The sequence below is a fragment of the Oncorhynchus clarkii genome, chromosome 10, assembly GCF_045791955.1.
Source record: "Oncorhynchus clarkii lewisi isolate Uvic-CL-2024 chromosome 10, UVic_Ocla_1.0, whole genome shotgun sequence".
In the NCBI taxonomy this organism is placed as follows: Eukaryota; Metazoa; Chordata; class Actinopteri; order Salmoniformes; family Salmonidae; genus Oncorhynchus; species Oncorhynchus clarkii.
In genome coordinates, this window is record NC_092156.1 from 62599212 (window position 1) to 62617952 (window position 18741).

Here is an 18741-nt window from a genome sequence, read left to right on the forward strand (position 1 = left end):
CCAGCGAAATACTTTTTACATTTTTGCACATTTATTAAAAAGAAAAAACATACCTTATGTAAATAAGTATTTAGACCCTTTGTTTTGACATTTGAGCTCAGGTGCATCCTGTTTCCATTGATACAACTTGATTGGAGTTCACCTGTGGTAAATTCAATTGATTGGACATTATTTGGAAAGGCACACACCTGTCTATATAAAAAGGTCCCACAGTTGACAGTGCATGTCAGATCAAAAACCAAGCCATGAGGTCGAAGGAATTGTCCGTAGAGCGCCGAGACAGGATTGTGTCAAGGCACAGATCTGGGGAATGGTACCAAAGAAATTCTGCAAAATGGAAGGTCCCCAAGAACACAGTGGCCTCCATCATGGAAAAAGTTAACGGGCCTGAATACTTTCTGAATGCACTGTACACACAAAAAGTAGGTCACATGGGGGAGATGTGCTGAGGAGTGGCTTCCATCTGGCCACTACCATAAAGGCCTGATTGGTGGATGTCAGTACATACACCAAAAAAATAGGTCACATGGGGGAGAGGTGTGAGGTGTTGCTTTATTTTTTTTTAAACCAGGTTTGTTGTTCACTGGCACTATATGAGATGGTGTTCCATGCAATCATGGCTCTGTACAATACTGTACGTTTCCTTGAATAGGTTCTGAACCTGGGGACTGTGAAAAGACCCCTGGTGGCGTTTGTGTAAGTTGACTATGCAAGCAATTGGGAATTTCCAACACATTCATATTTTTTATAAAAACAAGAAGCGATGCAGTCAGTCTTTCCTCAACCCTTAGACCAGAGAGACTGGCTTATTGATATTAGCCTCTGATTACAAAGAGCAAAACATGCTGCTCTGTTCTGGGCCAGCTGCAGCTTAACTATGTCCTTCTTTGCAGCACTTGACCATATGATTGGACAATAATCAAGATAAGAGATAATATTCTAGACCCTGCATGACTTGGTGTGTGTGGCGTCAAAAAAAAGCTAAGCATCTCTTTATCATGGGCAGACCTCTCCCCATCTTTACAACCATGATGCTGGTGTTTCATAAATGAGGAAACAATAGTGCCTCAATTCAAGTAGTGCAGCAGTGAGTAATCTAATGTTGAACCTTTTCAAAAGTATTCTATCAAAGTGAGGGTACCAGATTCACAAAAAAAGTAAAGTGTTACCACAGTAAGAAAAATTATTATAATTGTCACATGCATCTGTGGTGCAATCAAAGTACTGTACTTCAACGTATTTGTGTGTATGACCTTTTTGTTGAGGTTAAATACAAAATTGACTCTGTGCTGAATGGCATGGTTATTTTTATCATTGGAGGGACTGATTTAGGGATGGGCACTGTTATTCAAATATCCATGGACATTAGTATTGAATTACTTGGGAGAGTATTCATTTGAGAGAAACATATAGGCCTATTTTAACAACTAAGGCTTATGTCTCAAATTAAATACAATGATCTGTGTGACATTTCTACATAGCCTACAAGCATAGACCATTACAGTTTTTATGAGTGCACCCCATAAAGAGGCACAGGTAAAGCTTTTTCTTATTGTCGTCAATCAAAGTGGCGCTACATTCAGAGGCTCCATGCGTAGCAAGTGAAATGGGAGATTTCTAATCGTTGCAAAATGCAATTGCGGAATTTAATTGTCTAAATGAGAAGGAGTAGTCTACAACGATCAACCAACAGGTAGGCTGTTTCATATTAATGGGGTTGTTGTGGCCAAGTATTGGGAGCAAAGCAAAATAGCCTTAATTAGCCTTGCTACTTTTGCTAGCTAGCTAGCTGGCTACTGTAGCTAACTAGCTTCTTTAATGCAATTAAGACAGGCACTACCAGATGGTATGATAGATATGTAAGGCAGCAGCAAGTTTGTCTAACTAGCGCAAGTCGGTTGGGCTACTTTCTCGCACTCCCTCTGTGCCACATATTGACTGTCACACACACCGGCCCCTGCTCCTCTCTCGCCCCTCTACACCCTTCTGACGAAACAAGTAGAGCACAGCGCACCCGTGAGCATGTCTCCATTGAAGTAAAAAAAAAAAAAGTATTTTTTTAAAACACATGTAGTTCGACTGTCCGGATATCATTCGAATAGTTAAATCATTACAAGTGCTCAGCATACGTGGGAACTCCTTCAAGACTGTTGGAAAAGCATTCCAGGTGAAGCTGGTTGAGAGAATGCCAAGCGTGTGCAAAGCTGTCAAGGCAAAGGGTGGCTATTTTGATTTGTTTCACACTTTTTGGTCACTACATGATTCCATATGTGTTATTTCATAGTTGATGTCGTCAGTATTATTCTACAATGTAGAACATTTTTACAATAAATTAAGAAAAACCCTGGAATGAGTAGGTAAGCTTTTTACTGGTACTGTACTTGTGTAAATACCTGTTTAGAGAGACAGTAAATCTATGCTAGAATAAGGACAGTTTAATATTTATCTTACAGGCTCTAGTTTAGTCACACCTGGACTACTGTTCAGTCGTGTGGTCAGGTGCCACAAAGAGAGACTTAGGAAAATTGCAATTGGCTCAGAATAGAGCAGCACGGATGGCCATTGGATGTACACAGAGAGCAACCATTAATACTATGCATGTCAATCTATCCTGGCTCAAAGTGGAGGAGATATTGACTTCATCCCTACTTGTATTTGTGAGAGGTATTGATTGACATGTGGAAAGTACCAAGCTCTCTTTTAAACAACAAACACACAGCTCAGACACCCATGCATACCCCACAAGACATGCCAGAGGTCTCTTCACAGTCCAGAACAGACTATGGGAGGCGCACAGTACTACACAGAGCCATGACTACATGGAACTCTATTCCACATCAGGTAACTGATACAAGCAGTAGAAACAGATAATAAAATAAATCCACCTTATGGAACAATGGGGACTGTGAACCAACACAAATATAGGCACAAACATATGCATATACACACATGATAACATATGCACTGCACTGTACACGTGGATTTCGTGTTGTAGATATGTAGTAGTGGAGTAGGGGCCTGAGGGCACACACTTAGTGTGTTGTGAAATCTGTTATGAATGTATTGTAATGTTTTTAAAATTGTATAACTGCCTTAATTTTGCCAGACCCCAGGAAGAGTGGCTGCTGCCAATGGGGATTCATAATAAATCAAATACTGAGGTGATGTAAATGGAATTAAGTCATTATTTTCTACTCTATTATTTCTAAAGAAGTCTCTCAGCATGAAAGATACAGATCATAGGTGATTTGATGTGATAAGCAGTACCATATTTAAAAGAATAGAGCGCATACTTTTTCATTGAACCACACCCTTTGGACTATGACGCCAACCAATAAGATAATTTCTCTTCAGTGTAAACGGAAGTGAACAGTGACTAAGAACAGTTTCTACGTTAGCGTTTTTATTGTTGTTGTGTAGACAATTATTATTACCCTGGAACTCAAAATGTGACTAATTTACCTGCACAGCATCACATACTTACCCTAGGTAGTGTTTAATTCGCGTTGGAGACAGAACTTGGCTGATAGATGTTATCTGGTTAACATTAGCTAACAATGGCTAACTGCAACGTTATGGTTTTTCACACTCAAATAGCCTCCATCATGGAGGTGTTAGCGAATGCAGCAGTTGCAGAAATCTGTAAACTCGTAGACGACGACTATGCAGTGTTTCGTTTGGAAATAACTCAAAGCCAGAAAGAAACCAGGACATTGCGGAGGAAACTACAGCAACTAGAACTGAAGGTGGCACGGGAGCGCGCAGAGAGGACAACGCGAGAGCCCGTCCCCGCCAGTCCGAATAGTGTCAAGTTCCTCGACCGATACAGAGGAATGGCAAGAGGTACATTTAGCAAATGGCCAAGGCTGCGGAGCCCGTCGCCCCGTTCCCATGTGCGCATGTGTTGAGATGTGTTACCCAGAATTGGGTCTTGGTCAGTTTTTGAATAGTAGTATTCAATACTTCCCCTGAATAATTAAGTACGTAGCTAGCTATCGTGCAGTTTTGGATTTTATCAGGAAGGTCAATTAAGAGCAAATTATTTTAGCAACTTCTAACCAGATTCTTGAGCTCTTATGCAGCTATTGTCAATTCATTCATGTGCAATTCAGTTCAATACACTGGCTCATCTGGCTGGCATGTTTTTATTTTGAGCTTCCCTCCCTTTGTCTTGTCTTACACTAAAGTATGCTTTCATTAGTCATGTTATTATTATTATTTTCCTGTCTCCCAGCCTCCACCACATGGCATAGGCATAGCTCAGTGCTACAGTAGTGCCATAATGGTTGTACATAATACAAGACATAACAAACAGTTGAATAATGTTGAAATCACAAATACCTAAAAGGGATTCACAACAATGAATTAACCTAATTGATTAATTAAATGAACAGCCTGTGAAAACCAACCTGGCAATAATTATAGAAAAATGTAAAAGGTTTCTATTTTTGTGGAACAGATGTGTCGTGAACTTGTTTATTTTATTTAATAGTCCCACATGGCAGTTATAGACTGAAATATATGGGTATAGGCTAACATCGAAACATAAACAATAAAACACCATTTAGTTGAGAAAACTAAAGTATGAATGAGACTCCTCCGATTTGGCAGAAATAGGTTATGGGTGATTTTTCTTTTGCTATATCTCTTCTGTCATGTGGGATAGAGAGGAGGTGGGTGCTATGGGTGGTTCTGCCCGTCACTTGCCCTCGATAGGCAGCCAGTGTCGGAAGGGGGACTTGAAGAAGGAGATTGCAAAGTCCAGGCACAGCTGCTCTCTTCGCTCTTGGGAGTGCTAGTGTATGTAGCGCATCTGTGTGTCTCACTGTGCCCAGGATGATATGGCAAGCACACGTTCTTTGCAGATTAGATTAACCAACATGACACTAACAGTAGGTGTAGATAATGTAATGAAAAGTGAGATATTGGAGGGTGGTTCACACTACTGTTTGTGGTCACGTCATATCACAGAGTCTGCGTTCAAGTATATGCATTATGTACATAAACAAATGCATTCACTCACTCATTTATCAGGAGATGACTGCATTACTCTTGATATTGCATGTTACAAAATGTAACCTGGACTTAAATTGAATCAACATAAGAACATGAGTAAATGTGTAGAAAAAATAGGGAAGGGAAGTGCTGCAGGGATACTGTAGTATATAGCTGTGGAGACAAGTCAGCCTTGTTTTGCTCCTCTTAAAAGCTAAATACTTTCTGAGAAGTAACCTTTATTTACTATTTTACATCTGGGGTTGCTGTACATAACTTTAACCCATTGTATAAGATATTCATCAAAGTTAAAGTAATGCAGGCATTTATATATAAATTCTAGTCGTACTTTGTCAAACGCCTTTTCAAAATCTGCTATGAAGACCAGGCCTGATATCTTTGATGTTTCATAATGTTCAATACTTTCAAGTAATTGTCGTATATTATCTCCAATATATTGTCCATGTAAAAAACCTGTCTGATCGTGATGAACAATATCTGGTAAGACATTTTTTATTCTATGTGCTCTGCATTTCGGCAGGATTCTCGCATCATAACATTGAAGTATAAGGCGCCTCCAGTTTCTTAAATGGACTGAATCTTTATACTTACTTCTTGTTGAGTACCTGAAAGTCTAACATTTTTCTAGGATTAATTAAAACATGCTAAAAATTGATATTTGAGTACATCAAAAAGTTCTGATGTACCTTTACTGGTATACCGTCAAGCCCTGGTGTTTATCCAGATGTAAAATATTTAATTGCCTCAAACAGTTCATCTTTTGTACATTAGCCTTCACACAAATCTTTCTGTAAATGTGTTCATTTTACATTATTATTAGGAAAGAAATCCTTACTGTTAACATCATTTAGTGGAAATGGAGAAGACTGAAAAGAAAAAATAATTAAAATATTTTGCCTCTTTCAAAATATAATTTGGTAATACAAAATTCAAAAAGGCACTCGCACATCTGAGCAATCTAATTTGCAGGTGCATGGCAACAATTGAACAAGATGAAGGAAAAAGGAAACCGCACCCTGCTCTTGACAGTATCACTGATATTTAATAAGCTTACGTATCGGCCTCACGGCCTTCGTCAGAGCTTTTGTGAATAACATTTTTTTTTTGCACCCTTATGTAGACCTGGACACACCCACATCCGTTCCACACATCGAATAGGGTTGGAGGCAAAGGAAAAACAAATTAGTGCTACCAAATATAACAATATGCATTTCATAAATATTACAAAAGTGTATAAATAAGACGTATGAATCACGTCTGTAAAACCACAATGAAGACAAAGCAAGTTTTCATTAGTCATTGGGTACATCGTACGAAAAACAGAGTAATCTTAAATAGGCACATAATTCATGTTCAAATTCACAACAAATTCACAACATAACATACATAGGCATTAAAGGTAGAAATGTCATGCTTTAGGTCACTACCTTTAGATTTTGTGGCATAGAGAAAGTTACGATATCAGACAGGGGAGGAGATATTAATAATACTCTGAGTAAAAGAGAATGTTTTTGGATTTCACCCTCCAGACATTATTTCCTAAAGGACTTAATGATGAAATGCCTATTTATGTTGTGAATTTGAACATGAATTATGTGCCTATTTAAGATTACTCTGTTTTTCGTACGATGTACCCAATGACTAATGAAAACTTGCTATGTCCTCATTTTGGTTTGACAGACGTGTTTCATATGTCTTATTTATACACTTCTGTAATAATTATGAAATGCATCTTTGATGTTATGGGGCTATTTTGCTTCCACTGGTCCTGGGGCCCTTGTTAATATCAACGGCATCATGACCCAGTACCAGGATTTCAGCCAAAAACCCAGTTGCCTCTGCCAGGAGGCGGAAACTTGGCGGCAAGTGGATCATCCAGCACACATCAAAATCCACAAATAAATGTTTAATTGGTCACAAAATCAAAATTTTGCAATGGCCATCTCAGTCTCTGGATTTGAAACCCATTGAAAACCTATGGTTTGAATTGAAGAGGGCAGTCCATAAGCGCAAATGAAGGATATCAAGGATCTGGAAGGATTCTGTATGTAGGAATGGTGTAAGATTCCTCCCAATGTGTTCTCCAACTCATAAAACATTTTTGAAAAAGTGTCCGTGCCATTGTCCTCGCAAGGTAAAGTATTGAAAGGCATTGAAAACAGGGATGTTAAACAAAACATTGTTCTCTGAGCAATTGTATTAGTATAAAATATAAATTCCTTTTTTTTGTTGCATACAATGTAGCTCAGTATTTGAATGATTTATTTTATACAGTCATTTTTGCTCATCTTTATCAAGGGTGCCAGTAATTTCAGAGCCCACTGTAGGTGCCCCAGGTCCCCCGGATGTGGTAGTCCAGCCCTGCTTACATCCTTACCAATTGTAGACGGTGTCAATAGTGTACAATATAGCGTTGAACATTGACAGTAGTACTTACCTTAACCACCCTCCACCCTACCTTTCCCCCAATCACTCTCTTAGATGAAGGACATCTCACTGAAGGCCACAGGAGCTTTGTGAAGCCAGCTGAACACAACGCGTGGAGAGATGACCAACCCATAGCGATAGATGAGGGGAGTGGAACCTCAACCCAGCATGTTATCGTGATAGAGGTTAGTGTGATAGTGTAACATAGAAAAAATTACAGTACATTAAATGTGGCCCATTTATTTCAGAAAGGCTCCCCTCAGCTATTCACTTGCTTACATGTACATTCTTATTTATCTGCCATAGGGGAGCTTGTGAGACTTTGTTATCCAATTCAACTCATATACCGGTAATAACCTCCTCTCTTCTTGTGTCAGCCTGCAGATGCAGAGGCTGCAGGTCCTGGGGTCAAGCAGAAGGAGTCTGAAAGAGAGGAGGACCCACGACACAGCAGAGATATCGAGACTGGAGCAGTGGCGGGAGTGACGCCCCCTGTAGCCACGGAGGACCTCGCCACCGCCACTGTGCCCCAGGCCAGGACCCGACGCAGCATCACGGAGGTCAGTGGAACGCCGAACGCCGTCCTCAAAGCAGAGACTTTAACTGTAACACTCGGGCTCTTACACACAGGATCTGACCACAGATCAGACCCAGAGAGACTGGGGCTGGGGCGACTGCGCTGTCCTCCTGCTCCCAGCTCAGATTATTTACTTTACGGTAACCCTAGCCCTAGGATGGTTCATTCCCATCGGGACTCAGGTGACGCGTTAGAGACTGGCAATGATCCGTTTTGTTCTTACTCTACAGAGATGGACCCTGGCAACATGCCCTTGGGTTTAGAGACGCAGACTGATCTGTCTAGAGGGGACCGGAACCGGTACAGTAGTCGTGTGTACTCTGAAGGGTGCCTAGATAAGAAAGTGGATGGTCTTATCGTAAATGAGGTGACTGTGAAAGTTGAGGGAAAAGCTCCTCTGACATGGAATATAGACGAGACTCACTTAGGAGAAGGACACTCACAGGGCAGAGATTTCTTAGATTACAGGGACAGCTTAGAGAATAATCAAAATGTCGCCACTCACTCCCCTTTACACACGCTCAAGGATCGGGGCCCATTGTCCACATCGATTGGGCCTTCCAATTCACACAGCTGTGTCCTTTTCAATCAGTTATTGAACTCGAAGGATCAAAGGGCCAACGCTCAAGGAGGGGGAGCAACATCAGCTGACCGTAAAGAAAAATGGTTCCCCTGCATGTTCTGTAACAAAGGCTTCACCTGCCCCCGGAAGGTGGAGGTCCACCAGAGGGTCCACACAGGTGTGAAACCCTTCAGCTGTACCCAGTGTCACATGCACTTCGCCCAGGCTAGCAGCCTGAAGAGGCACCAAAGGGTACATACAGGGGTGAAACCATTCAGCTGTACCCAGTGTCACATGCGCTTCGCTCAGACTGGTGACCTGAAGCGGCACCAGAGGGTCCACACAGGAGAGAAACCCTACAGCTGTCCCCAGTGTGAGAAGAGATTCTCCCACCAGCACCATCTGAAGATTCACCTGAAGGTCCACACGGGAGAGAGGCCATTCAGAGAGTAACTAAGGATACTCCAGCAGAAAAAACATTCCACTATATCATAGAAACTAACCATTCCACTCAATAGCTTCTGACTTTTACGTCAAACCCTGCATTAAAGACAAAGATACATTTTCAATGTTGTCAGCGGAAAAGATCCACAGATGCATTTCAAATAACAAGAGTAACAGATTTCAATGTAGAATATTCCTGGGTAAAATATTGCATCCAGACATTTTGTGAGATAAAAAGCATATATAAGCCTAAAAAGTCAGTTATATATTGTGTTTGTACTGTATAGGCCAGGGATTCTCAACTGGGGGGTCGGTAGGATTTTAAGGGGTTATGGGAACTTTGCAAGAATATAAAACATGTAATAAAAAAATATTTTGAAAGGTAACCGCCACACTGAAACTTTTATTTTGAAAGGATACGGCCTCACCGCTTATTGTTGCTGACTTTACATGTACAGTGCGTCAGCAGTGTTGAAATGGCTTGTTACGTTTGGACTTGGAGGGTTTTCGCACTGCACACACACACTGACCCCACCCCGCACACACACAGATCCAATGAAATGACAGATTTCTCGACACATACACACACTGATCCAATAAAAATGTCACTGCAACATCGTTTTGTTTTAAATGTGACATGTCCAATCAGGTAATACAGATCTTCTTCTGACAGCTATCTCGATTGATAGCTAACTATTCAGATGTGTTCTGCAGGCATTGCACATGTGGATTGTTAGCTGTCATTTAACTCATGTAGTTTAGCTGTCAGAGTAAAATCATGGACAAGTTTTTAATACGTGCAGTTCCCTCTTCATCTACTGCTGCTTCCAATGTCAACAACAAGGCAGACAACCCAAGGCCCTGTCAAGAAGAGAGAACTTGAACCCGACATCATTCGATATAGTTTTGCATACACTACCGTTCCAAAATTACAAACACTACCGTTCACATTTTTTGTCCATTAAAATAACATCAAATTGATCAGAAATACAGTGTAGACATTGTTAATGTTGTAAATGACTATTGTAGCTGGAAACGGAATATCTACATAATGGAATATCTACATAGGTGTACAGAGGCCCATTATCAGCAACCATCACTCCTGTGTTCCAATGGCATGTTGTGTTCGCTAATCCAAGTTTATCATTTTAAAAGGCTAATCGATGATTATAAAACCCTTTTGCAATTATGTTAGCACAGCTGAAAACGTTTGTGCTGATTAAAGAAGCAATAAAACTGGCCTTCTTTAGACTAGTTGAGTATCTGGAGCATCAGCATTTGTGGGTTCGATTAAAGGCTCAAAATGGCTAGAAACAAATACATTTCTTCTGAAATTCATCAATCTATTCTTGTTCTGAGAAATGAAGTCTATTCCATGCGAGAAATTGCCAAGAAACTGAAGATCTCTTGCAACGCTGTGTACTACCCCCTTCACAGAACAGCGCAAACTGGCTCTAACCAGAATAGAAAGAGGATGCCCCGGTGCACAACTGAACAAGCAGACAAGTAGTTTGAGAAACAGACGCCTAACAAGTCCTCAACTGGCAGCTTCATTAAATAGTACCTGCATAACACGAGTCTCAACGTCAACAGTGAAGAGGGACTCCGGGATGTTGGCCTTCTAGGCAGAGTTGCAAAGAAAAATCCAAATCTCAGACTGGCCAATAAAAAGAAAAGATGGGCAAAAGAACAAAGACACTGGACAGAGGACCTCTGCCTAGAAGGCCAGCACCCCGGAGTCCCTCTTCACTGTTGACGTTGAGACTGGTGTTATGCAGGTACTATTTAATAAAAAAATGTTAAAACAGCATCTTGTCAAGCTGCAGGTAAAGTTTTGCGACTACTTCCCGGAGGAGAACAGGACACAAGACGACTGGATACGGGACCACTTTCACGGGAAGCGTCACGTTGCCAAGCAACGAAGAGGCTCAGCTGGTGGAGCTGTCATTTGATCACGGACTGAGCATACGCATCCCGGAAATGACACTGCCACAGTTCTGGTGCAGCTTAGTGGGAGAGTATCCTGCTCTCGCCTGTCATGCAATCAGAATCATGCTACCTTTCAGCAGTACCTATCTGTGTGAAAGTGGCTTCTCTGCTAGGGCCGTGCTGAAAACTAAAAGCAGAAACAAACTGGAATTTTTTGTACATTTTTTAAAAATGTTACATTTAACATTTATTTAACTAGGCAAGTCAGTTAAGAACAAATTCGTATTTACAATGACGGTCTACCTCGGCCAAACCAGGACGCCGCTGGGCCAATTGTGCGCCGCGCTATGGGACTCTCAATCACGTCCGGGTGTGATACAGCCTGGACAGCTAGCATGACCTCCGAGTTGCCGTGTCAACCATCACCCCAGACTTCAATAAACTTATCAAACTGAAGGAACACCCCCAGCTTTCCCACTGATAGGCCACACACAAACACGCGCGCACACACACACACACGCAATAAATAAACAGGTTAAAGAGTTATTGTTCACTAGGTTAATTTTATTGTTAATTAATTCTGACATTCATATTACATGTTATTGAACTGGTTAAAAACTTATACCTTAAAACTATTCACATGGTAATTGATGATTATTAACTCCTAATGATTGTTGTTTTTTCTATTTTAAAAACTGGTGTGTGTTACTGTTCATTAACATTATTGGACTGGTTTTAATGTCATGTTCTGAGTCTGATAATGTATTACACCCCACTCCTGAACTGATCGCCTAATTAAAATGGCTTATTCATTTAAATTTATAATAAATGTTTTCTCAGTTAATATGGCTGTGTAATGTCTTTCTTTAATACCATAATAGTAGCCCTATTTTTCAAGTGAAGCCTGCCCAAGAAGGCAGCTGCAATACAACATTACAAAATGTAATCATCAACAGTCCATAATATTGGGTCACGACTCAATTGTCACTGTCAAATTTGGGTCCCCAGGCAAGACCAGTTGAGAACCACTGGTGTAGGCTCTATGATGTTCACAAATGCCTATTTCATTATTTTCATTCCACTACTGAATTTTTTTCCCAAGACACTTTTAATGAGAAAATGTATGCAGTTTATCAAGTTTATGCAGATTTTTAGTATGGTTTTTCATATGGTTTATTTAAAACTTATTTAAAACTAAATGTGACTTTTCATTTTAAGATTTTCATTGCGACTCTCTTTAATATACATCACATCTGATCTCACCCTATTCTGCATACACCCAGCAGCACTTTATAACTAATATACACTTAAATATAAATATACCTTTACATACCCCTCACACTAACAAACGACTACTGTACACAAAATATTTGTTCACAAAAGTAGTGCACTGGGCCTTTAATAGTCCTGTATTAGTGGAATGATATATCAGTCTACAGCGCCAGCGCTGGAAAAAATATGTGATATTTGTCCAGCACCCCACCCTACCGGCGAAAACAATTGCAGCACCCTCCCCCTCCCCCAGGTTTGTCTGATGATGACTTTGTACTTATTTTTACCCACAACATCATATTTATGTCCACCATAATGGGTTTAACAACAATGAAGTAATCCTGTAACTACAGTGTAGGACTCAGTAATCTGTATCACCTGTCTCTTCCAGGAGGAGGCGGCTCCAGAGGTGCTGCTGGTGAAGGAGGAGGGGTGTGAGGAGGGTCTGAAGAACCCTGTGGGGACCATGGTCATGGAGGACAACCACACCACACCTCCTCCTGAACCCACAGAGGAACCAACTGAGCAGAAAAGGACCACACACAGTCTCCCTGAGGTGAGCCCACTGAACTTTCTACAGCCTACTGTCTGAATGTTATTAGGTCAGGTCCTGTATCACAAAGCCCCCTTGGAGTGCTGATCTAGGATCAGTTTAGCCTTTTAGATCATAATTAATAAGATTATATACTACTCAGTACTCCTATTCTGAGATTCTTTGTGGATCTGGTCCCAGGTCTTGATTAATTTAGTCTTAAAGGGCGACTGCACTTCCTGATTTGGACTTGTTTTTCATCAATGCACATTAAGAAATGCTGGCGGCCATGACTGAAGGCAACGAGAGTTGTCTTGGGGGTGTGTTTTGATCAGTGGAGGCTCCTCAGAGGGGGAAGGGGAGGACATTCCTCAGTGAATTTCATAAAAATACAAATAGTGAAACAATAAAAAGTTCTACTTTTTAGATAACTATGCTAAATATATTCACATATCACCAAATAATTGTTTAAGTCACACTGTTTTGCAATGAAGGTCTGCAGTAGCCTCAACAGCACTCTCTTGGGTAGCACCGAGGGTGTAGCCGGAGGACAGCTAGTTTCCATCCTCCTCTGAATAGGTTATTATTATTTTTTTTTACCCCTTTTTCTCCCCAATTCATGGTATCCAACTGGTAGTTACAGTCTTGTCTCATCGCTGCAATTTCCGTACGCACTCGGGAGAGGCGAAGGTTGAGAGCCATGCGTCCTCTGAAACACGACCCAACCAAGCCGCACTGCTTCTTGACACAAGGCCCGCTTAACCCGGGAAGCCACACCAATGTGGCGGAGGAAACACCGTACACCTGACGACCGTGTCAGCGTGCATGTGTCCATCCCGCCACAGGAGTCGCTAGAGCATGATGGGACAAGGACATCCTTGCCGGCCAAACCCTCCCCTAACCCGGACAACGCTGGGCCAATTGTGCGCCGCCGCCCCATAGATCTCCCTGTCGCGGCCGGCTGCGACAGAGCCTGGACTCGAACCAGGATCTCTAGAAGCACAGTTTCCACTGGGCTACTCGGGAGGCCCCTCTGAACAGTTTTGAACAAATTAATTTATTCAAAAATTAGAGAGAAGTAAGAGCGAGAGACCTAGTTATATTTTGTTGTGTTTTTTTTCACTTATCTAACTAGCGAATGCAGCTAGCTAGCTAGTTTAGCCTACTCAAACACCCGGCTCAAACAGCGAGGGATACTATGCTAGCTAGCTAGCTATGTCTATCCAACACTGGAACTCTTCCAAGTCAAGATAAGCTTTTGGTTTTATTAATTTATTGCCACCAGGGCCCGCCGGTGTAACTGCTAAACTTCTTGCTGTACACTGTAAGTTTGTAGCTGGTTTATTAACACATACGTTCTAGTAGCTAGCCATGTTGACTATGACGTTAGGTGTGTGTAGCGTTTAGCAGTTATGGAATGAAGGTTTGATTTGGAAAGTTTTTTTTCGCTTTGTCACATACAGCTGTTATGTTGTGCACTGAAGTCCACAAGCAAAGGGAAAAGGTGATAGGACGAGAGCTCATAGATGCGAGTAGGAATTATACAACAAGCAAATTATCATGCTTTTTGTATGTAGCTGCTATGAAAGGGAACTGTGTTTGTTGTGATCAGGGGTGTATTCATTCCACCGATTGTGTTGGAAAAACCTTAAATCTTAAATGGAAGCAAACAGAACGAAATGGGGAGAACCATACCTACATTTGTCCAAAAGAAACTCTCATTTGCAACTGTAGGACTAATGACTACACCCTAGATCAGCTAGATACAGGCAAGAGTGTGCAAGGCGGTATTGAATGTATCAACTGTCTGAATTACTCTCATTTTTCTCTTGACCTTTTGTAGCAACCTCATGATGGGTATAGGGAACATTTTTGTATCATGTAGTATCCTAAACCTGTCAATGTTTTATTGAGCTAGATTAATAAAATACGAATGACAGTCATCCAATATGCTGTAAGAGAAATAAGTCCATGATCATAAAAAACAATGATCCTCTATCATCTTAAATGGCACCGACCGTCACTTGATTTGATGTGGGTGTTTCTTTGCCATTAAATCACAACAAACAAGGGCAGTAGTGTGTACAGCGAGGTAAGCTTAGCTAGTTTTGCTATGAATAGAACTAAGTTTTGAAGTTGAGGCCTTTCTCCCCGGACTGACCATCTCAAGATGGTCAGCTAATTGACTCTTCGCTTAGCCCCGCCCCAGAATTTTGGGTAACCAATCGCAGTGCTCCAATGAATTTCAATTGCTTTCAATAATGTTTCAACTCAAACTGGCTAGTTTTCTAACTTTAGCAAGCCAGTTTGAGTTGAAACATTATTGAAAGTAAGCTGGCTACATCCTATGATTAGCTAGCAAGCTAGTATGCAAGTCCCTTCCCTGTATTGACCGTAAATGCCAATGGGCTACAGTTAGCTGTTGTTAGCAAGGTAGCTAACTTGAGCTATGCACATCTTCCTCAGACATGCTACAGTACATCACATTTCATGTTAAATTGATTAGGCAGAGCAAACCCATTTTGGTGATTTCTGGCATATCATCAAAATAAAAAAAATGATATAATCAAAATAAATCATTGAAGGTCATGCTTAGGCAAATAAACTATAAAGGGAAATAAATGGCTAGTTTACACTTATTCCATGAAATGTTGTTTTTAGAAAAGGGTTGTTTTTTAAAAGTAACACACACGTGTAAGTAAAGTAAGTAATATTTAAGTTAAGTCTTGTTGTCTTATTTTAATGATTTAAATCAAATATGGGGGGGAAATGGTGTTGCACATATCACCATTAATATCCGCACTATGAGGAGATTTGATGTAAAATCCCTCTTTTTAACTCACCTGCACATACATTTTCTTTGTTCTTTCTTTGTTGTTCCTTTTCGATACAATCCATTATGCACAAATGCCCTAAATATGATTTGAATAATGCAAGATTTTTTACTTTTTACTTCAGCAGCAAAATGTTTTCAATAGTTGTTTTTAATTCATTTAAAAAAATCATTGGGATATTGGAATGGAATATAAATAATAACATTCAATAACATTGGAATATAACATTTAAAAACAACTAATTAACTCAGTGTAACATTGATGTGGCAACTCTCTTATGTTCTGCTATTGCACAATTCTAATTTGTACCTGTAGGTAACAAATACAGCTATCCCCAGTCAAATTGGAGCACAACTCATGAGCCCACCCCCTGCACTGCTCACACCCAATCCAGTCCCTACCTGTGACTGAAAACAGGGGGCAGATGCCATTTGAAAAGCTCTCTCTTAAAAATGTAGATAGCTATCTAACTTAGCTATATGACATTTTATTTTTATTGAACCTTTATAGCTAAAATGCTATAATGTTGCATTAACTGTAAAGCTATATCAGTCACTAGTGGAAACATTTACAACTGAAATAAAGTTATGTTATCTTTTTTATGTATTTTACCTCAGACGATTTAGTAGTAAGGTTGCTAGCTAGTACTCCTAGCAGCTTATGCTAACTAGCTTGCTGGCTAGCATTTACTGCTAGTGAAGTTGCAAGCTAGCAACTTAGCACAAACTAGCACTCACTAGGCTAGTCATTGTCTAAATGACAGGTAGAAACACATCCATAACCATAAAGGGGTAACTAGCCCCCGGGGGGACAGGGGAGAGTTTCTCCCAAAACACTCATCCAACATATTCCATAAAAAATTAATTGGATTATTTATCGTAAGGCTTTCCTACTTGTATATTTAAAAATATATATATAGATCTAACTTCATTGGACTATACCTACAACTTTTTTTCAATTTTAAAAGATTAGATCAACTTACCACAAAATCGTTTTGTTGAAATATCTCCAAACGTTGTGATGACAAAGAGGAAATATTTTGTTCAGCAAGAACAGTGACAGCCAGGGAAAGTGTTGGGAAAATAATTAGGTGACTTCTTGCTTGTGGTCTTTATGTGAATGACAAGGGGGGGGGGGACAGTTACCCCATACTACCCTACTTTTCTTTTCTAAACGAGCACCTTATGAACTGCACACACACCAAAAACCTTGTTGGTTTGACAAGTGGCAATAAATCACTGATATCAATTTTAAGGGGGAAATCAGGTTATACACTCTGTTGAAATTAACACAGCTAAAACAAACACTGGAGATATTTGTTACATCCAGTGTCAACCTGTCATTCAGGGCAGGTCACTCTGTTTTGAGCCCCACATTTTTAGCAAATAATTTGGTCTATTTCCCCTCTTAATTTCGTCTACTGTTCTGACTTGGTGGTGCACATGTAGACTATAACCTGTTTTGGAGAATTGTAATCATTGAATATTGTAAGAGCTTTCATTGTCTGCTTATATGTCCCCTTTATTTATCCTATGGTTTTGACTTGGTGTACACGGAGAACACTGTAAGAACTACCCATGTTCTGGATTCTCTCGTACATTTCAAAAGTGCTGAACAAATACAGTTGAAGTCGGAAGTTTACATACACTTAGGTTGGAGTCATTAAAACTTGTTTTTCAACCACTCCACAAATTTCTTGTTAACAAGCTATAGTTTTGGCAAATCGGTTAGGACATCTACTTTGTGCATGACACAAGTCATTTTCCCAACAATTGTTTACAGACTGATTATTTCACTGTATCACAATTCCAGTGGGTCAGAAGTTTACATACACTAAGTTGACTGTGCCTTTAAACAGCTTGGAAAATTTCAGAAAATTATGTCATGGCTTTTGATGCTTCTGATAGGCTAATTGACATCATTTGAGTCAATTGGAGGTATTTCAAGGCCTACCTTCAAACTCACTGCCTCTTTGCCTGACATTATGGGAAAATCAAAAGAAATCGGCCAAGACCTCAGAAAAAAAATGGTGGTCCTCCACAAGTCTGGTTCATTCTTGGGAGCAATTTCCAAATGCCGGAAGGTACCACGTTCATCTGTACAAACAATAGTACACAAGTATAAACACCATGGGACCACGCAGCTATCATACCGCTCAGGAAGGAGATGTGTTCTGTCTCCTAGAGATGAATGTACTTTGGTGTGAAAAGTGCAAATCAATCCCAGAACAACAGCAAAGGACCTTGTGAAGATGCTGGAGGAAACAGGCACAAAAGTATCTATTTCCACAGTAAAACGAGTCCTATATCAACATAACCTAAAAGGCTGCTCAGCAAGGAAGAACCCACTGCTTCAAAACCGCCATAAAAAAGCCAGACTGCACATGGGGACAAAGATCGTACTTTTTTGAGAAATGTCCTCTGGTCTGATGAAACAAAAATAGAACTGTTTGACCATAATGACCATCGTTATGTTTGGATGAAAAAGGGGGAGGTTTGCAAGCCGAAGAATACCATCCCAACCGTGAAGCACGGGGGTGGCAGCATCATGTTGTGGGGGTGCTTTGCTGCAGGAGGGCCTGGTGCATTTCACAAAATAGATGGCATCATGAGGTAGGAAAATCATGTGGATATATTGAACCAACATTTCAAGACATCAGTCAGTAAGTTAAAGCTTTGTCGCAAATGGGTCTTTCAAATGGACAATGACCCCAGCATACTCCCAATGTTGTGGCAAAATGGATTAAGGACGACAAAGTCAAGGTATTGGAGTGGCCATCACAAAGCCCTGACCTCAATCCTATAGAAAATTTGTGGGCAGAACTGAAAAAGCATGTGCGAGCAAGGAGGCCTACAAACCTGACTCAGTTACACCAGCTCTGTCCGGAGGAATGGGCCAAAATTCACCCAACTTATTGTGGGAAGCTTGTGGAAGGCTACCTGAAACGTTTGACCCAAGGTAAACAATTTAAAGGCAATGCTACCAAATACTAATTGAGCGTATGTAAACTTCTAACCCACTGGGAATGTGATGAAAGAAATCAAATCTGAAATAAATCATTCTCTCTACTATTATTCTGACATTTCACATTCTTAAAATAAAGTGGTGATCCTAACTGACCTAAAACAGGGAATTTTTACTAGGATTA

At 40.4% G+C, this 18741-nt stretch overlaps 1 protein-coding gene across 1 annotated transcript in view; it reads left to right on the forward strand.

Moving 5' to 3' along the window:
- Nucleotides 1–3352: 3352 nt before the first annotated feature.
- LOC139418967 (uncharacterized) overlaps nt 3353–18741 on the forward strand; it is a 30461-nt gene continuing 15072 nt past the window's right edge. Inside the window, exons 1-4 of the mRNA XM_071168762.1 lie at nt 3353–3843; nt 7498–7628; nt 7821–8003; nt 12619–12783. Coding sequence (XP_071024863.1) covers nt 3558–3843; nt 7498–7628; nt 7821–8003; nt 12619–12783 — 765 coding nt within the window. The 5' untranslated portion in view covers nt 3353–3557. The remainder of the gene's footprint in view (nt 3844–7497; nt 7629–7820; nt 8004–12618; nt 12784–18741) is intronic.